The 21118-nt window shown below is 38.3% G+C and overlaps 1 protein-coding gene across 2 annotated transcripts in view; it reads left to right on the forward strand.

Annotated features, from left to right (window-relative positions):
- MAGI2 (membrane associated guanylate kinase, WW and PDZ domain containing 2) overlaps positions 1 to 21118 on the forward strand; it is a 746179-nt gene that overhangs the window by 434023 nt on the left and 291038 nt on the right. For both annotated transcript variants that reach the window (XM_010001790.1, XM_010001791.1), the window contains exon 3: positions 2360 to 2479. In XM_010001790.1, coding sequence (XP_010000092.1) covers positions 2360 to 2479 — 120 coding nt within the window. The remainder of the gene's footprint in view (positions 1 to 2359; positions 2480 to 21118) is intronic.

The raw sequence follows: 21118 nt of genomic DNA on the forward strand, positions 1-21118 counted from the left end.
AGGTCATATTGTCCAACTTCCCACACAAAGCAGGGCTTACCTCCACATTTTATGTAGCTTGTATTTTTGTCTTATTGATAAATTTCTGGTGGTTCTAGTGTGGGTACATAAAAATACTGAAGAAACAGTAAGCTGCAGTTACACACCTAATATGCCCTGTGCCATGTCTAGCAAAAACATAGTCTTGATTTGCCAAAGTCTTTTATGAGGAAGATACAGTTCCTGTCAATAGACTTTGGGAGTGAAAAATTCCTCAGGAGAGAACATGCAGATAAAACATCTGATGTCTCTGGAGTTATCAGAGCTCCCAAGGAGCTTGGGGGCTTGCCAGGATCCCTGTGCTTCTGCACAGTTCTCAGAAAGAACTAGAGATTTTTGAGGATGCTGCTGCATCCTGAGGGGTCAGATGGGGAGTAAATTCAACATATTTAAGGACAATCCAAGTGTCTGAATGCTTTAACCATACTATCCTTGGAACACAATAATAATAAACCTAATGAACCCATTTCTGCAAATATGAAATCCCCAGAAATAAACAGTCAAATAGTTTTAAATGTTGAGATGAAAAGGGAATTGGAATCAGACAAATTAGGGTGTCTTAGAGGTTTATCAAAACATATTCCTGATGTTAGCTACTAAAATATTAGCCTCTCAGGCTCAGTCTTTGCCATAGACATTAAGGCTGCCTGTGAGGAGAGAAAGGTATCTAAGACAAGCAGTCCAGTTAACCTAAGGCAACCTTATGTCTATGTCTCCACCAACAGCAAGCACTTTGCACAGCTCTGAAGGCCACCCAGTGCCTTGGCAAAGTGAGCACTGGCCAGTAAGGGTCACTGAGGGCACAGGAGCCCTGTCATTGTCACTGAAAGAACCTTGCACTTCTATTGTGCTCTTTGTTGCACAGAAGTCTCCATTAGAGTGGACAGCTGCATTTTGGGCAGTGCAAAGGATAATTTAGTGCATTTGGGGCAATGCAAGGGATATTTTGTCCCTTGAACATCTGCTAACTTCACATGGATGTGTGAGGCAACGTACAAAGACCTCTGTATGGCCAGATGAATTGAGCTCTTAGCAGGCAGGCAGCTGAATAGCTGTCTTGCTTCCACCGTTGATGAGATTTGTATTGACTGTAATAGTTTATATACATGGCAGAAATGTAGACATTTACACTTTTCTTAATCTCATGATGAGTCTCACACAAAATTATTCAAGAGGTTTAAATGCAGATGTCTGAATAATGGACATTAAAAAGTAGATGAAATAGATTTTATGTTAGCTGACTTAAAAAGATGTCTCAGTCACTACTGCATAATGTGAGAGTCATGATACAGTCTTTAAGTCGGTGGATTAATAACTGAGGAAGAGTCAGCACCTTTTATACAATATCATAATACTAAATGTTCCTCCAGGAAGTGGAAGATCTGGTTTCTAGCCACTTGCCAGTGTCAACAATCTTGAAATCATACCTTGTGAGCATGATGTGATCACTACAGTATTGATAAAGAATTGATTGATTAAGATGTTTCAAACACTCTGAGACTGAGGAGGACCTATAACTCTTCCATTTCCAAATGGACTTTTGAGACTTCGTGGTTTCAGTCAAGGTTGGGATACTCTGACTTCAATAAACTGGACCATTAGGAAATTAGGTCAATTTCAGATGCTTTCCTGGTAACAGTTCAACTTTTGCTAGCTAAGCTGAGTGACTACTCAGCAAGTATGAAATATTTCTGTCAGCGTTTATGGAGTTCTGTCATCCAGAGATGACAAAGAGGAGCAATAACTAAATATAGGTAACTTTGAGGTCTGTCAGCACGGTTAGGTGATGTGAATCACTCAGTCCATTAAGCCTAAGCATTTATCAAGTCCACTTCTGGCATTGAAACAAGCAACGTGAATATAACCCGTACAGATTTATTTACAGATTTAATATTTTGTATACTAAATGCATGTTTAAAAGATCTTGAAACAGATTAATTGTAGACAAGACTTTGTTTGAACCCATAGAAAATATACATCTAATATTTGTGTTACCTCTGCATGCCTGTTGTCACTGGGAGTCTTTCTAGTAACATTAAAAAAAATAGCAGTATGATATATTGCCATTAGTGAGAATAAAAAATATGCATCTGGAAAATGTCTTGCATTATCTTAAACATGCATCTCATAAAACTCTATCAGCTTCAACAAATGTAGCCATTTTGTTTTGAAAGACATCCTCACAAGGAGTGAGGATATATAATATAATATATAATGTGCTGCATAAATGGTTTCATTTGTAGTTTTTCAAAAACTTTCAAAAAGATGATTCTGTATTTAGGCCATGTGCTTGACACTGTGTCTTTTGTCTTATTAATAGGCACCACAAGGCCACATAAGGAGGGAGAAGTCCCTGGAGTGGACTATATTTTCATCACTGTTGAAGATTTTATGGAATTGGAGAAAAGTGGTGCTCTCTTAGAAAGTGGAACATATGAAGGTAAGCATGCTTTTACTGCTACATCTGTCTCATGTTTCCATTATGCGTTCTTATAATTTGATGGAATTGCACTGGGATATCCCATTACAAATGTGTTATGTGTATTTACACCAATGTGTAATTATGAGAAATTTGTGATCAGCCATATGGCAATTATGAAAATATTTTCATATATCAAAGCTAAATGCATATGGATTCATTGTCATTTTAGTATATTATACTGGTTAAGAGAAACAGGATAATACATTGCACCTACAGGAAAGAAACACTAGTTCTTTATGCCAAATACTTGAGATTTCCACAAAATTTCAGCAAGCAGATGCTTTTCTATAATAGGATAAACAAACTTTGCAACAGAACCCAGTTGTAAGGCTGGCCCTTTTCCTTTGTATATGTGATCCTGCAAGTACAAATCTATATCAGAGGCTGAAACCTCAACATTGAGGTAAAACAGGATTTGCTTTGTCATTTCTTATGGGCTTTGTAAAGTTATTGAAAAGAACTCATTGATTTTGTAATATGGCAGAGAGATAGGAACTGCCCTAATAACTGAATTAGAAAATGTCTGTAAATGGGGCAAAGAGCCAGTATCTTGTTTCAGAACAGTGTTTCCCAGTAGAACTGATGATTCATCTGATTTTAAACCTTTTCCAAAACACAGCTATCCTGAAAGTGAAACTACTATAAATGGAAGGGCAGTTACATAGCAGGGCATTTTAATAAAAACAGAATAATATCATATTATTTTTTTACAGATTACACTAGCATTTAAGGTAACTGAGTAATGAACAGGTCTTTTACTGTAATCTTCAAAATGACAGGGAACACTCTTGTTATGAAAAATACTACCCATACACATGATAATACCTGGATGAACAGAACCATTTACAGGAAGCAGCCCCCTATTTGTACCTTGTAGCAAAAGAAGCAATGAAGACTTTTTGTCCTGACTTTGTCCCTGTCAGGGAAAGCATCTGAAGATAAGAAGCTATTCATCCCAAAGAAAATCATTAGCTATGTTATAAATAGCAGTAAAGAAGGTAATCCTTCCTCACCTAATCAGCACAAAGTACTCATAGGAAAGTAAATAAATTTTCATAAAGTGTTATATCAATACAGACCTTGTAACAAAGATTTCCATTAAAGAAGGTCAAATAAAGAAAAATATGTTCTCTTTTCTTTTTCTACTCTCACCATTGTCTGACACCTAATGGTAGAAGTTACCTAACTTTAATACAGCATGACAATTTTATGTATATCAGAGATTCATTAAACAACAAGCCTTTCTTGAAGTTTCTTTTTTGTTACCTTAGGTGTTTAACATTAAAGGAGTCTAAGCATAGCACAAATCTGTCATTGCTTTACCGTGTAATGTCATTAGTTTGTGGCAAGTTTGTAGAGATAGAACTGCTAGGTTAAATTAATTCACAGTGCTCTTCTGTCCCTTGAGGGATACTGGGAAGTGTCTTTTAATACCAGCTACCAGAGCTGAGTGGACAGCAAGGTGAAATACTGGTTGAGGAAGTCTGCATAAATCAAGCTGGCTGCAGACCCAGCTGACAAGAGGTCCAAAGTTGTGACTATGCAATGTCTGTCACATCATTTGCTGATCACAGATGACAAGTTCACTGAAGCTGAGAAGTCAGAAACTGAATGCAGAGTAAACTCCACAGACCACTTTCTGCATAAGTCCTGTCTTCAGTTCCCAGGTTTCTCAATCACCAGATGTGCATCCTGAAAAAGAATAGATAATACATTATCTGTCTATGTATTGTGGCCAATAATAGGTAACACATTACACCTGTTTTACAGACTGTTTCTTCTGTTCCCATACAAAGACTTTTGAACATGACCTTACAAAGTTCCACTCCCCTTTTCCTGATTAATTCCTCATGACTGTAGTACCTTCCTTGGGGAAGGAGTTTGCTAATCATTCTGTCACAAGTTTTCCTGAGCACATTAAGCCTGCAGTGATTAAGTTTACTGGTGACAATTATACCAACCAGAGAAAAGAAATTTTCAGTTTGCCCCACTAATAGAAGATAATTCTTGAATCCTTCTACAGATCAAGCAACTTATGTGAGTGTTTATGTTCTGTGAGATTAATTTTCTCTCCTTATTAGTGCTGGTTATCATGCCTCTGTAATTAATCACCCATATTCTTAATGATTCTTAGTATATTGGTTTGAAGTTTTCTTTATTTCCTTTTTTTTTCTTGAAAAAATAAAGGATTATATATTTAGTTATGTTTCTATAGCTTAGCTGAGTCAGTCTATGCTGATTGTGCAACCATCGCCTCAATGTACCTATTTGTGTCTACCAGAAAAGTCTTTTAAATAAGGGATTTCTCATTTAGTTAAGTTAAAAAGACAGATTCTGTGTTGGTGTCTTGTTTTCCACCACTTCTTGACTAGAAGGGGTGATTCAGTCAATTTACCTTCTGCTGTATGAATTCCAAAGAGAATTAGAAACATCCAAAATGAGAGGAGAAGGAGGCCAAGTGGAGACTTACCTGACTTTGAGTCTTTGCATTATTAATTATAGTATTCAGTGTTGTTGAGAGGGGTGGTATTTTCTCACAGTAATGAGAAAACCAGTGAAAAATTTTATTTCTGCTGTAAGCAAATAACTGTTGTGATTCCAGCCTGGACAGAATATAATCTAAAAGTGGAATCAGTATATATTCTTAGAAAAGTGGAGTTCTATAGGGTTTTTTGGTGTTTTTTTAAATAAAAACAACATTCTTTTTTTAGTTTTTAAACACATTTTTAATTTATAAAACCTTAAGAATTAAACCCCAGCATATTCTGTGACCTCCTTACTACTTAGGCTTTGAATATGGCTTTCTTTGTCTGCCACTTTTGTAATAACTGTGAATGACTGTAGTATTTGAAAGTGCTGTAGAAAAGCAACAGTATGTTCATGATTAAAACCCCACAGATCTCTTTTTTTACTAGTTCTAGAAATATGAAAGTACTTAGCTTCAATAGGATCAAATCAATTATTATTTTGACCTTTTCTATTCATGCCTTTTTAAGCAACTGCTACGAAGTCCAAGCCATCTTTATAGTTATGAATTATTGTAAACATTTATAAGGTCCACAAACAGTTGTTGCACATTTTGCAGCTTACCTGTGATAAAGTTGCATGACTATCAAGGTGACACTATTCAATGCAGAATGAGAGAAAGAATAATAGAAGGCTCACTTCCACTCTGAAATTAGCAGTCCAAGTCCTGTTAAGTGAAATTGTCAATGAGTTCTGAATTTGTATTAAAACTCCAGTGAATCACACCAATGCACAGCCATTTGTGGCAGGGACCTGTCGCACCAAACTCAGTTATTTTGAGGTCTCTATATAATAGGTCAGCCAAATTCTAAGGGTTTCACTTTCTTATTTTTAACAGAATTCCAATTTACTATAGCAAGTTGGCCCAGAATAACTTCATTGGAGATAAAACTTGTTTCCAACACAGTTCTTGGAGTAAGGTATAATAAGCATAATAAGCATTTTTCTGTACCAGAGTTGCCAGTGAAAGCCACCTGCCTCTGCTATGCAGGCTCCTGGAGCTCTCAGAACAAGTCCGAAGGAAGGTCATGAAGATGGGCTAGGACACCTCTCCTACAAAGACTGAGAGAGCTGGGGCCATTCACCCTGGAGAAGAGAAGGCTCCAGGGATACCGTATAGCAGCCTTCCAGTGCCTGAAAGGGCTACAGGAAAGCTGAGGAGGGGCTTTTTACAAGGGCTTGTAGTGAGAGGACAACAGGTAATGGATTAAAACTGGAAGAGAGGAGATTTAGGTCAGACATTAGAACGTAATTCTGTAGTGTGAGGGTGGTGAGACACCAGAACAGGTTGCCCAGAGAAGCTGTGGATGCCCCATCCCTGGAAGTGTTCAAGGGCAGGTTGGATGGGATTTTTGCAACCTGGTCTAATGGGAGGTGTCCCAGCCCATGCAGAGGGCTTGGAAGTAGATGATCTTTAATCTCCTTTCCAACCCAACCATTCTATGATTTTACGTAGCACAGGAGGATGTTTCCCAGCAAAATAATCCACGTTTCTTTTCCAGTTTCTGGAATGAAGATGATCTTTGAATTGGAAAAATCTGTGCAAATCTAGAAAATGCAGAATAACAAAGGTGTGATGAACAGATAAACTGTGTTTATAGGTGTGTTCTACCTTTTATGACTTCTCCAATAGAAGGGTTGTCATCTCTCTGATATGTCAGAACTTATATGGAGGCTTCTTGGATCAGTGACTTCAAAGGCTTTTCCCATATCCTTATTAGATCAGCAAAATTTCATAGCCATTGCAGCATACCCATAAACTTAAAATGTACTTGAAATGTATAGTGGTTAAGAATGCCAGTGCTCATAAATGGAAATGTAACCACTTCAATATTATTTCCAAATCCCAGATATGTTAAGGGACATGATTGAAGGTTATGGTAAGTCATCATTAGTAAGTAGTAATAATGTAAGAAGGTAAGATTAATGCAAGCTATGCGTAGAATTGCCTTTTAACAGTAACATATGCAGTAGCAGTACCAGAAATAGCAATAATTTTTCAGTGCATAAATACTGTAGGAAAAATAAATGTGTTTTTTTTTGTTAATCCATAAGGACATAAATGCATTTCAAATACACAACAGCAAGAGGGATTTTAGCAGTGTCTAACTCTGTAAGAAATGCAGACATAAAAAAGCTTGCTCATATCTGTTAAAGATGTGGCAAAATTATGAAAATAAGTGCATTCAACCAGTACATCTATGAATAATGTACTAAGTGGAACTTCTATTTTTCTGTCAAATTGTTGTTTGCCTTACAAGAGCTCCATAACAGTTGCTTTATAAAGTATATCTTATATACTATTAATGTAACAATCAGCCTCAATTTCGTATGATGAAAAGCAATTCCTTTAGTCCTTCTGCCACTGACTTAAGTCAAAAGTCCACTTTTTATCATTTGTTTGATTGTTTGGAATTATCTCGAGTTTGTAAGTTCATTGACTGTTTAAAATTCAAAGCTCAGTGAAACCTTTCACTGGCTTACATGATCATGGATTCCCCTTGGCCTCTGGTAAAATTCCAGCTGGCTTAATAGAGACAGAATTTCACCTTTATTTATTTGTTTGTTTGTTTGTTTGTTCTCTGATGGAGTATTGTTTGGCAGAAGGCTGAACGTTAGCTGGAAATTCCTTATTATTCGAGAACTCTGTAATTATTGTTTCTTTTTTCAAAAAGTTGAATACGTCGCATTGGTGAAACCTTAGTGTTCTGTGTTACTTATTTGAGGACACAAAACTTACAGTTGTTTCAGGAACAGTTCTAAGGGGTCAGTTTAGATGTTTTCAGTTGTGACACTATGAAAAAGGGAATGTGGGTTGAAGCTGAAGTCTTACTGGTGACTCACCAGCACACAACCAACACCAGGAGGTGCTCTGATTCCATTCACCTGCAGAGAGTTCTCATATCCAAGGAGACATGAAGTTTTGCATAGGCTTTCATTCCATCTTTCAAGCCAAATTTACCTTAAAACCTTAATGATTTAAACCCTTCTGTTCAGCTAATGCATTTTCAATGAATATTCCATTTTACTATCTGTCAATTTAAAATATGAATTAAAGACTGATTCACATAGGCAATGAAGTTTTTAATTGGTGACAATAGTTTTATGAAGATGTGTTTGATTCCAGTAGTTTTTGTTCCATTATTTCATGTAAAAATTTTTAAGGGACTCAAAATTCCACCCACTTACTGTATGCAGCATTCCCTTATGAACGTGACATCCTGGGCACACTATAGCAAAGGGATACAAAGGAAATGAATCAAAATAAAGATAATAAAATACTACCTTCCTAAGACCTAAACACCATAGTTAATGAAATATTCTGATTTAAAATGGCAAACAAAGGAATAATGAAGGTAGATGTATAATGTATATAGATAAAAATAGAAATAGTCCTTCAAATGCCATGTCTTTTAACAACAGAAATTGTTGTCAAGGACATATACAAATGAAATGAGGTACTTCATAGTAAAGATCACATTCCTGGTGAAAATGCCTCTTGAAGTGGTAGATGCAATATCAATTTGATCTCCACTTCTCACCACCATATTCAGAGAAAATGTCAACATTTGGGTCAAAAAATACAAAAAGAAATCCAAAATACATTCAGTGACTTCATGATCTGATTGAGTTTTGTACCTACTCTATTTTAGTAAGATTTTATGTGCTTTGTTGTGTTTCTGCCTTTACCCTTGGGGCAGAGGAAGGAGTTGAATCTCATATTGAATATGAAATGCAAAGAACTAATGATTTTTTTTGTTAAAAAATAGAGTGAGAGGCATATCCCTCAAAAATGTAAATGCTCAGAAGCTAAAAAATATGATGCCAGTGGATGTATCAACACATATAAGGAATCCTATCTACATTTGTTAATGCATTTTAAAGCATAAAACTTCACATTTACTTCTTTTTTTGAAGTTTGAGTATTTTGTCATTTTTTCAAGCAAGCGATAAGAAAGGAATCAAAATTGAATAAACATGGTTTTCTTTTTTTAGGAAAAACAGCTGCTTTTTGAAATTACAATATTGCAACATAAAGGGCAACTTTCATAACTTCTACAGTACCTTTTTAAACTATCAGAAATGTAGATTTAGTGCAACAGAGTGTATCCTTTCTCTCTGTTCTGAATTGGAGGCTATATAAACATTTGTTATTTTAATAATTGGTATTTCTGGTGTGTGGCTGCTTTTGTTTTGGGAAATCAGGCCTCTGTCTTCCCTAGCATCCAGAGACAAGATCTCTGGTGACATCAAAACACTTACTTTTGCTCTTTTTGTTCCCCAGACACATAACACCTTGCTCACCTGAGTTCCCAGGATGTAGAGTAGGCCCAGGTGCCACAGAGCACGTATTATATGGGTCTGTGTGCTCCAGAAACCCCTTCTGCTCAGACTCACTGAAACAGTTGCCAATGTAGCTTATTTTGTATTTATACTAAATCAGCTCTAAGAGAGTCTTGACTGCAGAGAAATCAAGGAATTACCTTTGCCTTCATGCTTTTTTTTCTGAGCTGCATTGACCTGTCAGCTCAGACCAACAACTGCCCTATTCTTTCTAATTCTGTTTAGTCACTACCAGAAAGGAATTAACAAACTAAAGGGTCCAGACAAAAGTAATGCATATTACTAGGAGAGCTGTAGGGAATAAATTTAGAGAACTCATCAGATAGAAGTTTGTTGAGTAATGTTTGAGAAGCTCGGACAATTTAAAATGTGTGAACCCAGTGGGTGAATATAGGTAATTCAAATTTGGGCAAATAAGTAATCAGAGCTAATGTGGGTTACCTGGAAAAGGTGAACATATATATTTCATATTGGAAACAAATTTTCTCATACTGATGTGGTTTAAACGTTAAAATAACATCCAGAGGTGGAGATCCAAGTTTCATCTCCTAGGAATTTTAAAAGTAGTTATTAGTAGAAATATTCCTGCACTAGTAGAGGGATTAATTAAAGGCTGCCGTATAGCATTGTCTATTTCAGTATAGAATTATGCCTCCATGACACCTGGGTAGGGGCAATCCTCATTATCTATACAAGCTAGGAGGTGATGTGATAGAGCAGCCCTGCAGAAAGGACTTTGGGGCTCCTAGTCAACAAAAAGTTGGACATGAGCAAACAATGTGCATTCACAGCCCAGAGGGCCAAATGCATCCTGGGCTGCATCAAAAGAAGTATGGCCAGGAGGTCAAAGGAGATGATTCTGCCCCCTACTCTGCTCTCATAGGAGCCCACTTCAAGTACTGTGTCCAGTTCTGGAGCTCTCAACACAGGAGGGACATGGATCTGTTCAAGTGAGTCCAAAGGGCCACAAAAATTATCAGAGGGCTGGAGCACCTCTCATAAAAAGACAGGCTGAGAGAGCCGGGATTGTTCAGCCTGGAGAGGAGAAAGCTCCAGGAAGACCTTATAGAGACCTTCCAGTACATGAAGGGGGCCTACAGGAAAGCTGGGGAGGGACTTTTTACAAGGGTGTGTAGTGATAGGACGAGGAACAATGGTCTTAAATTAGAGCAGGGTAGAATTAGATTAGACATTAGGAAGAAGTTCTTTACAATGAGGGTGGTGAAGCACTGGATTGTGTTACCCACAGGGGTGGTGAAGGTCCCATCCTTGGACACATTCAAGGCCAGTCTTGATGGGGCTCTGAGCAACCTGATCTAGTTAAAAAGATCCCTTCACACTGTAGGGGGGCTGGGACTAGATGACCTTTAAGGGTCTTGTCCAACCCCACATGTTCTAGGACTCTATGATTAGGTTTTGACTGTGGGGTTTTTTATAAAACAGATCACAACCAGTCTATGTGTGCATTTCAGTTATGTTTCTAACTGAACTTCTACTGCAGTATGTGTTGTGCTCTTTAAGTTTAAATATCGACTGCATTGGAAGAAGAATGTCAAACTCTGTACACCCTGAGCTATCAGGCTATCACACTGGTAATGCATATATTTTTCTGTAGTTATTAACTTTTTTTTTAATATAATTTCTCAAATTATGAATCATAACAATGTGTCATTGCTCTGGAGAAATGTTTTGCTACATTTTTCAGTTACAGAGACCTCAATTTTTTAATACATTTCTGGAAAGACACAATGTTTGTTATATCAAATCCAGTTTCCATGTAATTACCATGTTATTATGCTTAATGAAGTTCCTCTGGGTTTTATGTTCTCTTAGATATTACACATTTTTATTTGTGATATTTCTCATTATTCACCTTCAGACAAAAAATTATCACCTTCCTGTAGCAAGTAGTTTTCTGGTAAATACCATAAACTACAGGCAGAAATTATTTGGGAGGTTATTCCTACTACACATAGAGAAAATCCTCATTGCTACAAGACTTTCCATTTTGTCAACCTGAGAACTTTTGAAAACTATTGGGTAAGTTTTCTTTTCTAAAGACAAGGTATACTGAAGCTTCCATAATACTTCCCTATTAACACTTTCTTATGAATCATATAATTGATTTTTTTTCAGAGTATGTTTCCTAAATTCTTCTTGCCTTTTTTGAAGATAGTTTAAACAGTTGCCTTCTCTAGCCTTTGCTCCCTTTATCACCACAGCTTTTCAAAAATGATAGAGAATGGTTCCAGTCAAGTCAGCTGCCCAGCACCTTCAGATGCATCCTATCCAGTCCTGTGGGTTTTCATATGTTCAGCTGACATAATTAGTACATAATTTGGTCCTTCTGTACCATGAGGAGTGCATGTCTCTGTCTGTCTTTGCTACCAAAGGTCTGAAAGGCCTGGGTTTGAGCAGCAGATCTTGTCAGTAAAGGTGGAAGGAATAAAGACATTGAGTCCTTCACTGAGATAGCCTTTTTTGTGCTCTCCATCACCTGGTCAACTACCACACTTGGCAGCAGGCCCATGTTCTCCCTAGTCTTACTCTTGTTGCTGCTGTGGCTGTAGAAAACTTCCCTGTTGCCCTTGATATCCTTCAGCAATTTCTGCTCTAGCTGTTCTTTGGCCTTCTCAATTCTGCACTGTCTACCCAGGAAATCATAGAATGGTTTAGGTTGCAAGGGACCTTGAATATCATCTAGATCCAACCCCCCCTGCCATGGACAGAAACATCTCCCACTACATCAGGTTGCTCCAAGCCCCATCTAACCTGCCCTTGAACACTTCCAGGGAGGAGGCTTCCACAGCTTCCCTGGGCAACCTGTTCCAATGTCTTACCACCATCATAGTGAAGAATTTCTTTCTTATGTCTAATCTAAATCTCCTCTCTTCCAGTTTTCATCCATTGTCCCTAGTCCTCTTGCTACAAGCCCTTGTAAAAAGTCCCTCCCCGGCTTTCCTGTAGGAAAATATTTCTGTTTCCCCTTGGTTGCCTGTCCATGCTTCTGCCTCCCTGAACCACCTGTAGTAAGGAGTTCCCTGGGGGCAAAACTGACCCTTAGATTCTTCCCTTGTTTGCACATTATTTTGTAAAAATAGGATAAGGTTTCTCTGTAGTAGTAAGGATTGGTTTGTAGTTTCTGTATTTCTATTATTTCAGCAGAAACTGCTTTGCAGCAAGGCATTAAAAAAATCATATTTATGGCCTTGGAGGAGTGGGGATTTTTTTTTTTTAATCTCACATTGAATACCCTGTTTCAATAGCAGGGTATTCCAGGACTTTGCAGGGCAGCATGCAGCCCTGTCCATGACTGCTGTGGTGGACTCAAAACAGGTGAACAAAAGTGTGCATCTTGCTGTCTGCTATCACAAAACAAGGGAATGGGCTGTTTCCTATCAAGATGACCTTAAAATTTAATGAAGGACATTGAGAGAAGTAGATTGTGCCAAATGTGGAGGAATGCAGTATAAATGTGGGAAGAGGACCTGGATTTGTATGGTTAATCGAAAGGAAGGATTCAGCTACTGATATGACTTTTTCTCCAACAGTTTTACATTACTTCCCAAGTGAGCTAATTAAAACAAGATAAAAGACCAACAAAACCCAAGCACTAGAGGAAGTGTTTGTGTTTCAAAGTAAAGCAGTTTCTTATAAAAAAAAAACCGAAAAACAACAACTAAAAAAAACAAAAACCCCCTACAGATATTAAAAACAAACAAACAAAACCTTTTGAGTGTAAGGAAATCTGTATATTGGGTTTATACTCTTTTCATATATAATGACTTTTTTTACCCTGTGTGAATGAAAGAATAAGCAGATCCATGGGGTTTTTTAGCCAGTGGACAGCTCCCCTAGTATTTCTTGTAAAAGTAATGGAGATACAATAAGAAATCAAGGTCAAATATTCTGGTAGAGAATGGAATATAGCATCCCAGTTGATGACCTACATCTAGAGTTATTTTATGTCATACAGACATACAAAAAAAAAAAAAAAAAAAAAAAAAAGCAGGAATATAGAATAAGCTTTAGCAGATCCTATTGATGCAGAAGAAACCTTGCCAGCATGAGGAAAATGCAATCTATTCAGTGCACCATCACTGAAAGTGGTGCAGGAGAGGAGCCATAGCATCTGCAAACTGAGTGGCTTTTCAGGGTTTAGGTTTGTCTTTCCAGACCGATTTAACTGTAAGTCTGAGCTCCCTCAATCATCCCCAGGAAACGATAGGATGTGATTTAGCCATGACCACAGCATGTTGATATCTGTCCTAGTTTAGAACTTCCTCAAGGCTGCTGAAGATCAGAAGAATGCAAAGACAAAAATCTTGCTTTGATCTTAGTTCACCCCCAAATTACATTGCATACTCCATCATCAAATTTCAGACTCCAGGAGAAAAATCCACAGTAAAAAACAAAAAACCTAAAATGTTTAAGTCCTCAGTTGCAGAGAACTGTTTTCTGGGCATATGAATGCTCTCCCCTAATAAGCATAGAGGTTATAGGAGCTGTAAAGGAAAGAACCAAACTGACCATCTTACTTGCTTCTATTTCTATCTACATGATGTCAGGTAGCCAGCCCCAGGCATAGACCTGAAATCACTGGCTAGGTGCTGCAGAAGGAGGAAAAAAGAGATCCCTTCCCTCAGGAGTTTACTCTTGCAGCATGAGATGAAGGACAATAGATGACAGCAGTCAGCAAGGGAAGCAAAAGAAGAATAAAAAAATGAGACCACTTAGCAGAAATTCAAAATTCAAACTGTGGATGTCCACGGACCAGCAATTTGATTGCTATCACAGTTGTACGTAAGAACGCTTGCTGAGAGGTATGAAAGAGGTGTGAAAGAGGTAAGAAGAAAAACTGAAGATGCAGTGGGCACAAACAGAAATGCAGATTCCATCTGAATATCAGAAAACAGTCTTTTATTGTTAAGTTGTGTTGTGGATTAGAGTGGTTGGTGGTTTGTCACAAATTGAGATTTTACAACGTCCAGCTGGCTACACCCATTTTTTGTGGAGGAGAGGAGAACTTCAGGTCATGTTAAGAATCATCATCAAATATATTAGAAAAAGTGATTTAAATATGATTTGGTAAAAGTCTAACTTAACAGAGTTTGACAGAAGGCTCACTTTATTACATACTACATGGAAGGAATCTACAAAGGTTGAAATCAGACTAGAATGATTTGCATAGGGATCAGGAGAGATTATTTATACAGAGATCAGGGGAAATCAAGTCAGAATCAGATTGGAGGGATTTACACAGGGATCAGGGAAAAAAAAAATTAAAGTAGGCCCTCCCATTGAGTTACAAACCTTAGAAAGAACCCTTTGGCTTTCTAAACTCCTTCACAGAGGGGTCTAGGTGCATCTGGATATAGACTTAGTCCCAGACTTTGTCAACTGTTTTTGTCTAAAGGAATTAACTACAGTGATGTCAGTGTAGTAATTCAACATGTGGTTATGGGTCCTATATAACTTTCAGCTAGCAGCAATTCAAAATTAATTAACACTATTATGATAAATCACAAGTTTAGGTTATATGATTTTCTAGCAAAACTTGATTAGTCTGTAATCAACAATTTGCTATAATCAACACAGTGACTTGGTTAAAGATTTAACAGTTTCCTAAATCAACTCACGTACACAAATGCACACACAGCCACACACAAGATATAGAGGCTTATCTATGATTAAGATGTCTCTTTTCTGCAGATTATAGTAAATGTTGGTACCAAATGATTACTGTTTTCCCTTTGTCAGCTTCTGTTAGCCGACAGTCTGATCTTTTCTCTTCATTGCCATCTATCAGCAGATGGCAATCTGAATCACATTGTGAAATACGGGGTAGCAACCTGCTGCTATCTAAGGACCTTACTTAGGATCAGTATTTTTAAGGTCACAAAATTATTGACTTTGGTCAGTACTTTTCCATTGTAACCATAATTCTTGCCAGGTAACCTTGGCAACTTTCAGAGTGGGCTGTGGTCTGGGCAGAAGGGGTCTTGGGTACATTTCCCAGGCAACAGGAGTTCAAGACAGAGTTAGGGAGTGTCTAATTGACTCAACCCACTGTACTCGTACCAGGACAAGAACCAGATTGTCTCAACTCACTGCTCCAGTAGTTGAGGTCAGAAAGTGCCGGATTGTCCCATCCCATAGCACTTGCAATTCAAACAAGGACAGTGTTGGGCCTACTGCCCTTGTAATCAAAGCAAGAACAGTGTTGGCTGGCGTGGACAGCACGGTGCAGCCCAGATAGGAGGACGCCTGTAGTACGACAGGCTGACCAAGCACCAGCACAGGTTGCCCAGAGTGACTGTAGAGTCTTAATCCTTGGAGATATGAAGGGGGCCTGCAGTACTCGAGAGGGACTTTTTACAAGGGCTTGTAGCAAGAGGACAAGGGGTAATGCCCTAAAAGTGGGGAGATTTAGATTAGATATTAGGAAGAAATTATCTACTCTGAGGATGGTGGGACACTGGAATAGGTTGCTGTGGAACAGGGAAGCTGTGGAAGCCTCCTCCCTGGAAGTGTTCAAGAGTTAGGTTGAATGGGGCTTGCAGCAACCTGATCTAGTGGGAGATAATTCCCATTAAAAAAAAACAAAAAACAACAAAAAAAACCAACTTTAAAGCACAGCTACTAGTATGGAACAATATTATTATCAGCATTCTTAAAATATTCTGTTAAAGATAATTATATTCAGCTTGTTATATAATAACCCAAAAATGGCTATTCTAAAGCAAGCCAGTCTACCTTTTTTATATTACATTAGACTGCATAGGCTGCTCGCTGTCACAAAGTATTCCATTAACAGTTTTCTACGATAAGTTTTTTAAATACTTGTATAGAGAGGCAAGGGGGAAGATGCAAGCATTTCCTCCTCCCTTGCCCAGTATGTGCAAGGCCAGTCAGAGACATCACGGCAGAGGATACAGGCCATGAAGCAGATCTTGCACCATTGCTATTTCAAGGAGCTTTTCACCTGCTACAGATGGACAAGGAGTGTGCCAAGGGAAGCAGTATCCTCTCCACCAAGCTGACACTTGGGATATGTCAAACAAGTTTGCTTTATGAGTTAGAGCTAACTGAAAGCCGCTGGCTGTTGTAACTTCATAATTGAGAGTTCTTTGGGAAAAATTCTAACCTCCCTGTGGAGATTTTGGTTGCAAGTAGTGGTGTTGGTAATCCCTAGCACACGTTTCATTGTCATATTTCCCCAGTTGTATTTGTATACTAGTCTGCCAAGCATAAAATATCTGCAGCTGAAGGAAATAGAAATAAAATCTCCTGTAGGCTATTGAAATTGTTATTATCTTTGAAAAAGCTCTGCTTCTCTCTGAGATGGGATAAAAAACTCTTGATCAATGAAAATTCAAATTAAAATGTTGACTAAATCAGCTATAAAAAATATTAAAGGGAACAGATGGTGTGAAGAAGGGCATGATTTTATGCTCAGTGGTGAAATTTAGCTGGAAAGAGAGAAAACAAATCAAAGCAATGTAAATTAAGGAATTCCCCCATAACATTATTTTAAAAATTCCTTCATAACCTTATCCAGCAGTGCCTTTTTGATATCGGTCCATAGTCTTTGCTACCTATTTGCAACCTCCACATAGAGGGGTTACTGGCAGTGTGAGTGTGGGTTCTAGCAAATGGAAGAACCTAGGTATGAAGAGAGTACACTTGGTTGATTAGGGTAAGGCAAAGATATTCTTTTGCCATCAATAGGAGGGGTGGGGCTGTTACTGTTTTTTGCCAGGGTTATACTTTAAGGGTAAGGTAGAAACCTCTAACAGGAACACTGTCACCAGTAGGAGTTTTGTGTCACAAGGATGCTAAGCTGGCTCTGACTTAGTAAGCCTCTTGCCTCACTCTTTAGTGCAAGCTTGGAGAAGCAAGGACAAAGATTTTTTATTTTTTTTTTAGGAACCGGGAGGTGAAAAGTTGGTGTTATTTTCTACATTGAGGCTTAAGTGAAATCAGCTGAAGCAGAGCCTGCATCTATGACCTTCTAGGCTTTAAGCAGTCTCTACCTGAATTCTGTATGCTTTTTTTTGGTGTCTATCTGATATGAGTAATTTACTCCATCCAAAACTGTTTTTGACTCTTGGTACCAGTGATTTTGTCAGTGAAAGTTACATGGGGGAAAAAAAGAAATTCACTCCAGGCATAAAATTAAAGCAAAATGTCTTAGGAAAATTGTTCTGGTTTTTGAATGTTTCATCAGCTTCTTTATCTTATGTGTGTAGAGCGTGTGTTTGCAGTGTTTGCCTTAATGGCCCAAGGCTTGTCCAGACACTAATTTTGGTGTGATGTCTTCCATTGGTAACAGCTAGTACGAACTCCAAGATCCCTTTATCGAAGTGTGACAAGCCAATTAGATAAGCAAGATTCAGGAAAAAACCCCTACACTATTACTAAGACAATTTTTGGAGGCAGGTTGTTTTCCCCTTAGAAGTGCATTGTTCTTACACAATGCTGTTAATATATAAAATGGACAAGGAGACTGGGGGGTGCAGAGAGAGGCTTGTTTTGTTGTTTTAATTACAGTCTGCAGTTTCCACTGTTTTCAGCACTGCCATAATTTTTCAGTAAAATCTTTATTTCTAAAAAAAGTGTTGGGCAAAGAATAATGATATATTTTCATAACATTCTTCATGCATCTGAACTGCAATTTGCAGAATAATTACTTTCCTTTTCTGCTTTATCTCATTCTTTCCAGTCCTCATTCTGAGAGTGCTCAGTAATATATTGATTTGTGAGATAGCATTTACTTTCAGAAGTGCCATTCCACAGTCATCAGGACAAAAGAAGGTAAAACAAACCACCTATTTTCAATGCTTTCTTTGTGTTGTTTGCTCAGGGAATAAAAAAAATTTCTCCACAGCACCTCTGGTTTATCAACTGCAAAAATTTACATGACATGTGTCATGAGACACACGGTGTTCCGATAAAAATAAATTTTGGGTGCCCATCTTCCTCACTGAACTTTTCCCTTCTTTACATTTTCATTGTATGAATGAGTTAGGAATTCACCAGGAAAAACAGCATGTGATTGAGAGGTTATTCACCCTATGTAATGTTAAGTATTTAACTTAATGCTCTTAATCACCCCCTAGAGGCATTCAGCCCCTTGTCTATTCTGTATATTGAGAATTTCAGATCTTTGGGTGCAGTAAATTACAGGGCACATGCTGAAGGAGTTGAGTAGATTAGGTGAACACTCTTACACAGCTGAAGACCTGATTAAGTTCCCAGAACAGGTTCTTAGCAGGACAGGGACTGTACCTCATGGCTGATGCCTCTTCAGAGGTCAGTGAAATGCATCGATGTTTTAGTCTACTGGGTACAAATACAGACATGAGCTGTCATTTTCATCAGTAGCTCAGATGAGCATAAATTTAAAGGAAGTCAGGTCTTAAATTCCCTGGGATTGCAAAAGAAGCCTGACAGGTCGGGATCAGATTCCAGGTTTAATCATATCAGTAAAGCTGGTATTACACAGTGCCAATCACTTGGACATTACAGTAGCTGTCTCTTAGCTGACAGACTGATTGCCACAGTCTCTCTACTCTTCTTGTCTGGCACAGACAAGGAAACTGTCATCCTTAAGATCACAGACTCCCAGAGTCATTTAGGCAGGAAGGGGCCTCTTCAGATCACCTAGTGACTAGCTTTGTGAATGAGGAGAGGGCAGAGAATTTTTTTTGCCTGAGCCTTAGTAAAACTTTTGACATTGTTTCCAATAAAACACTCATAGACATGTTGACAAAAATATGGATTAGATAAATGAACAGGGAGATGGATTGAAAACTGGCTGAACAGTCACATCCAGAGGTTTGTGATCAGTGGTATAAAGTCAAGCTGGAGTCAAGCCACTAGTGGTGTATCCCAGGGGTTGATATTGGGGCAAATACTGTTCCTCAAGCATCTTCATTAATGATTTAGAAAGTGGGAGACTGCACCTCAGCAAGTTCATAGATGATGCAGAACTGGCAGTGGATACACCAGATAGTTGTGCTGCTGTTCAGATGGACCTGTACAGGCTGGAAAATTAGGCTGAGAGAAAAGTCATGAAGTTCAACAAAAGGAAATGCAACGTCCTGCATCTATGGAGGGAAATTAGCCCAGGCACCAATACACACAGGAAGCCAAGAGGATGCAAAGCAGCTTTGAAGAAAAGGACACAAAGGTCCCGGTGGACAAGTTGAATGTAAGTCAGCAACTTCCCTTTGCCACAAAGAACATCGAAAAACTCCTGTGCTGCATTAGGAACAGCACCGCCAGCAGACCAAGGCAGAGGTCATCCATCTACTCACCACTGGTGAGCCAGCTCTGAGCTTTCCAGTACTAGAGATACATGGGAATAGTGGAGCAAGCTCAGCTGGTCATGAATACAATTAAAGGCTTGGAGCACCTGATATACAGAGAGAGAGGCTGGGAAAACTTGTTTTATTTAAACAGGACAATAGACGGTGAAATAGATTTGCACCTAAATATGTAAAAATACTTGATAAGAGTAACCCAATGCACCAACAGAGCGTGTATCCAACCACTGCAGAAACCTAGTTGGGTGAGTTATCCCACCGTGTTTCCATTAGCTCATTGACTGTAACTGCACATAGATTTCTAATTCCTCTTGTTGGTTCCCCATGCTGTGTCCATTTCCATCAAAGCATTTCAGAGAGGCACCCAGGCATGCTCCTTTAGCAGAAAAGTCTCAAGAGCTTTCCCCACGAGATTGTTCCACAGGCACTTCCTACTTTATACACCTATGCTTAAAGTGATTCACTTGGCCTTGTTTTGGTAATTGCTATGTCCCTTCTGTTCCCATTTCCCCTTGCTCTAAGCTTGCCTGTCCCATCCATACTTGCTTGTTGAGGAATCTTCACCTCTCCTATAATTCCCAGTTTAAAACTCTCAGTTTGGCCATCCTGTTGGCACACACTCTGTGCTTCTGGTTTCATGGTTTGGGTACAAGAGCCTCCTCCTTCATTCTGCATCATTAGGTTCTTAATCAGGAATGGATTCCAGCCTCCTGCTGTTGTAAACTTATGAAGATCTATATGACAATCATGGAATATCTTGTCCTTATTTCTCTACCCCTCTTCTACATTGAAAATTGTTTCTGACTTTTGGCCTTTATTCCTGACTAGCACACCATCCACTTTTCTGTCAGTATCAAATTTCTTCACAAATTTCTGCTTTGGTAGCAAATCAAGGGCCTAAACATAATTGTCCTTTGCATTTTGGGGATTCTCTTGTATATGAATGGTATCCAACATAGGTCCCATGTTACTGGAAGATATTATAGATGACCTGTAAGATTTGCACTTTTCTGGAACAGTTTCAGAGGCTAAACAAGATAGTCTACAATGTCTGGAAAGGCATTCAAAATTACATTGAAATACCGATTCAAGTTTCATTTTACTCTTAAATCACCCCTTCAAAATGTAGGATCTTTGTCTTCTGCCTCATTATTGTTTTGCTAAGATGAATGTCTCTTCCTATACAAGGGTTCAAGTAAAACTCTCAAACTGAAATCAGGTCTTCTTCAAAGTGTGTTTTAAAGCCTTGAATAGTTTTAATCGTGTTACTGGATAAATTTCCCTCTTTCCTAAATATTGAGATTTTATTTACTGTTCTTCAAACATAATTTGATAAAAGTGTCAAATATCCTCAGTAATAGTCCAAGATTCTGCAACGGACATTACCTGTTATACT

The sequence above is a fragment of the Chaetura pelagica genome, unplaced genomic scaffold (assembly GCF_000747805.2).
Source record: "Chaetura pelagica isolate M959 unplaced genomic scaffold, ChaPel_1.0 scaffold137, whole genome shotgun sequence".
NCBI lineage: Eukaryota > Metazoa > Chordata > Aves > Apodiformes > Apodidae > Chaetura > Chaetura pelagica.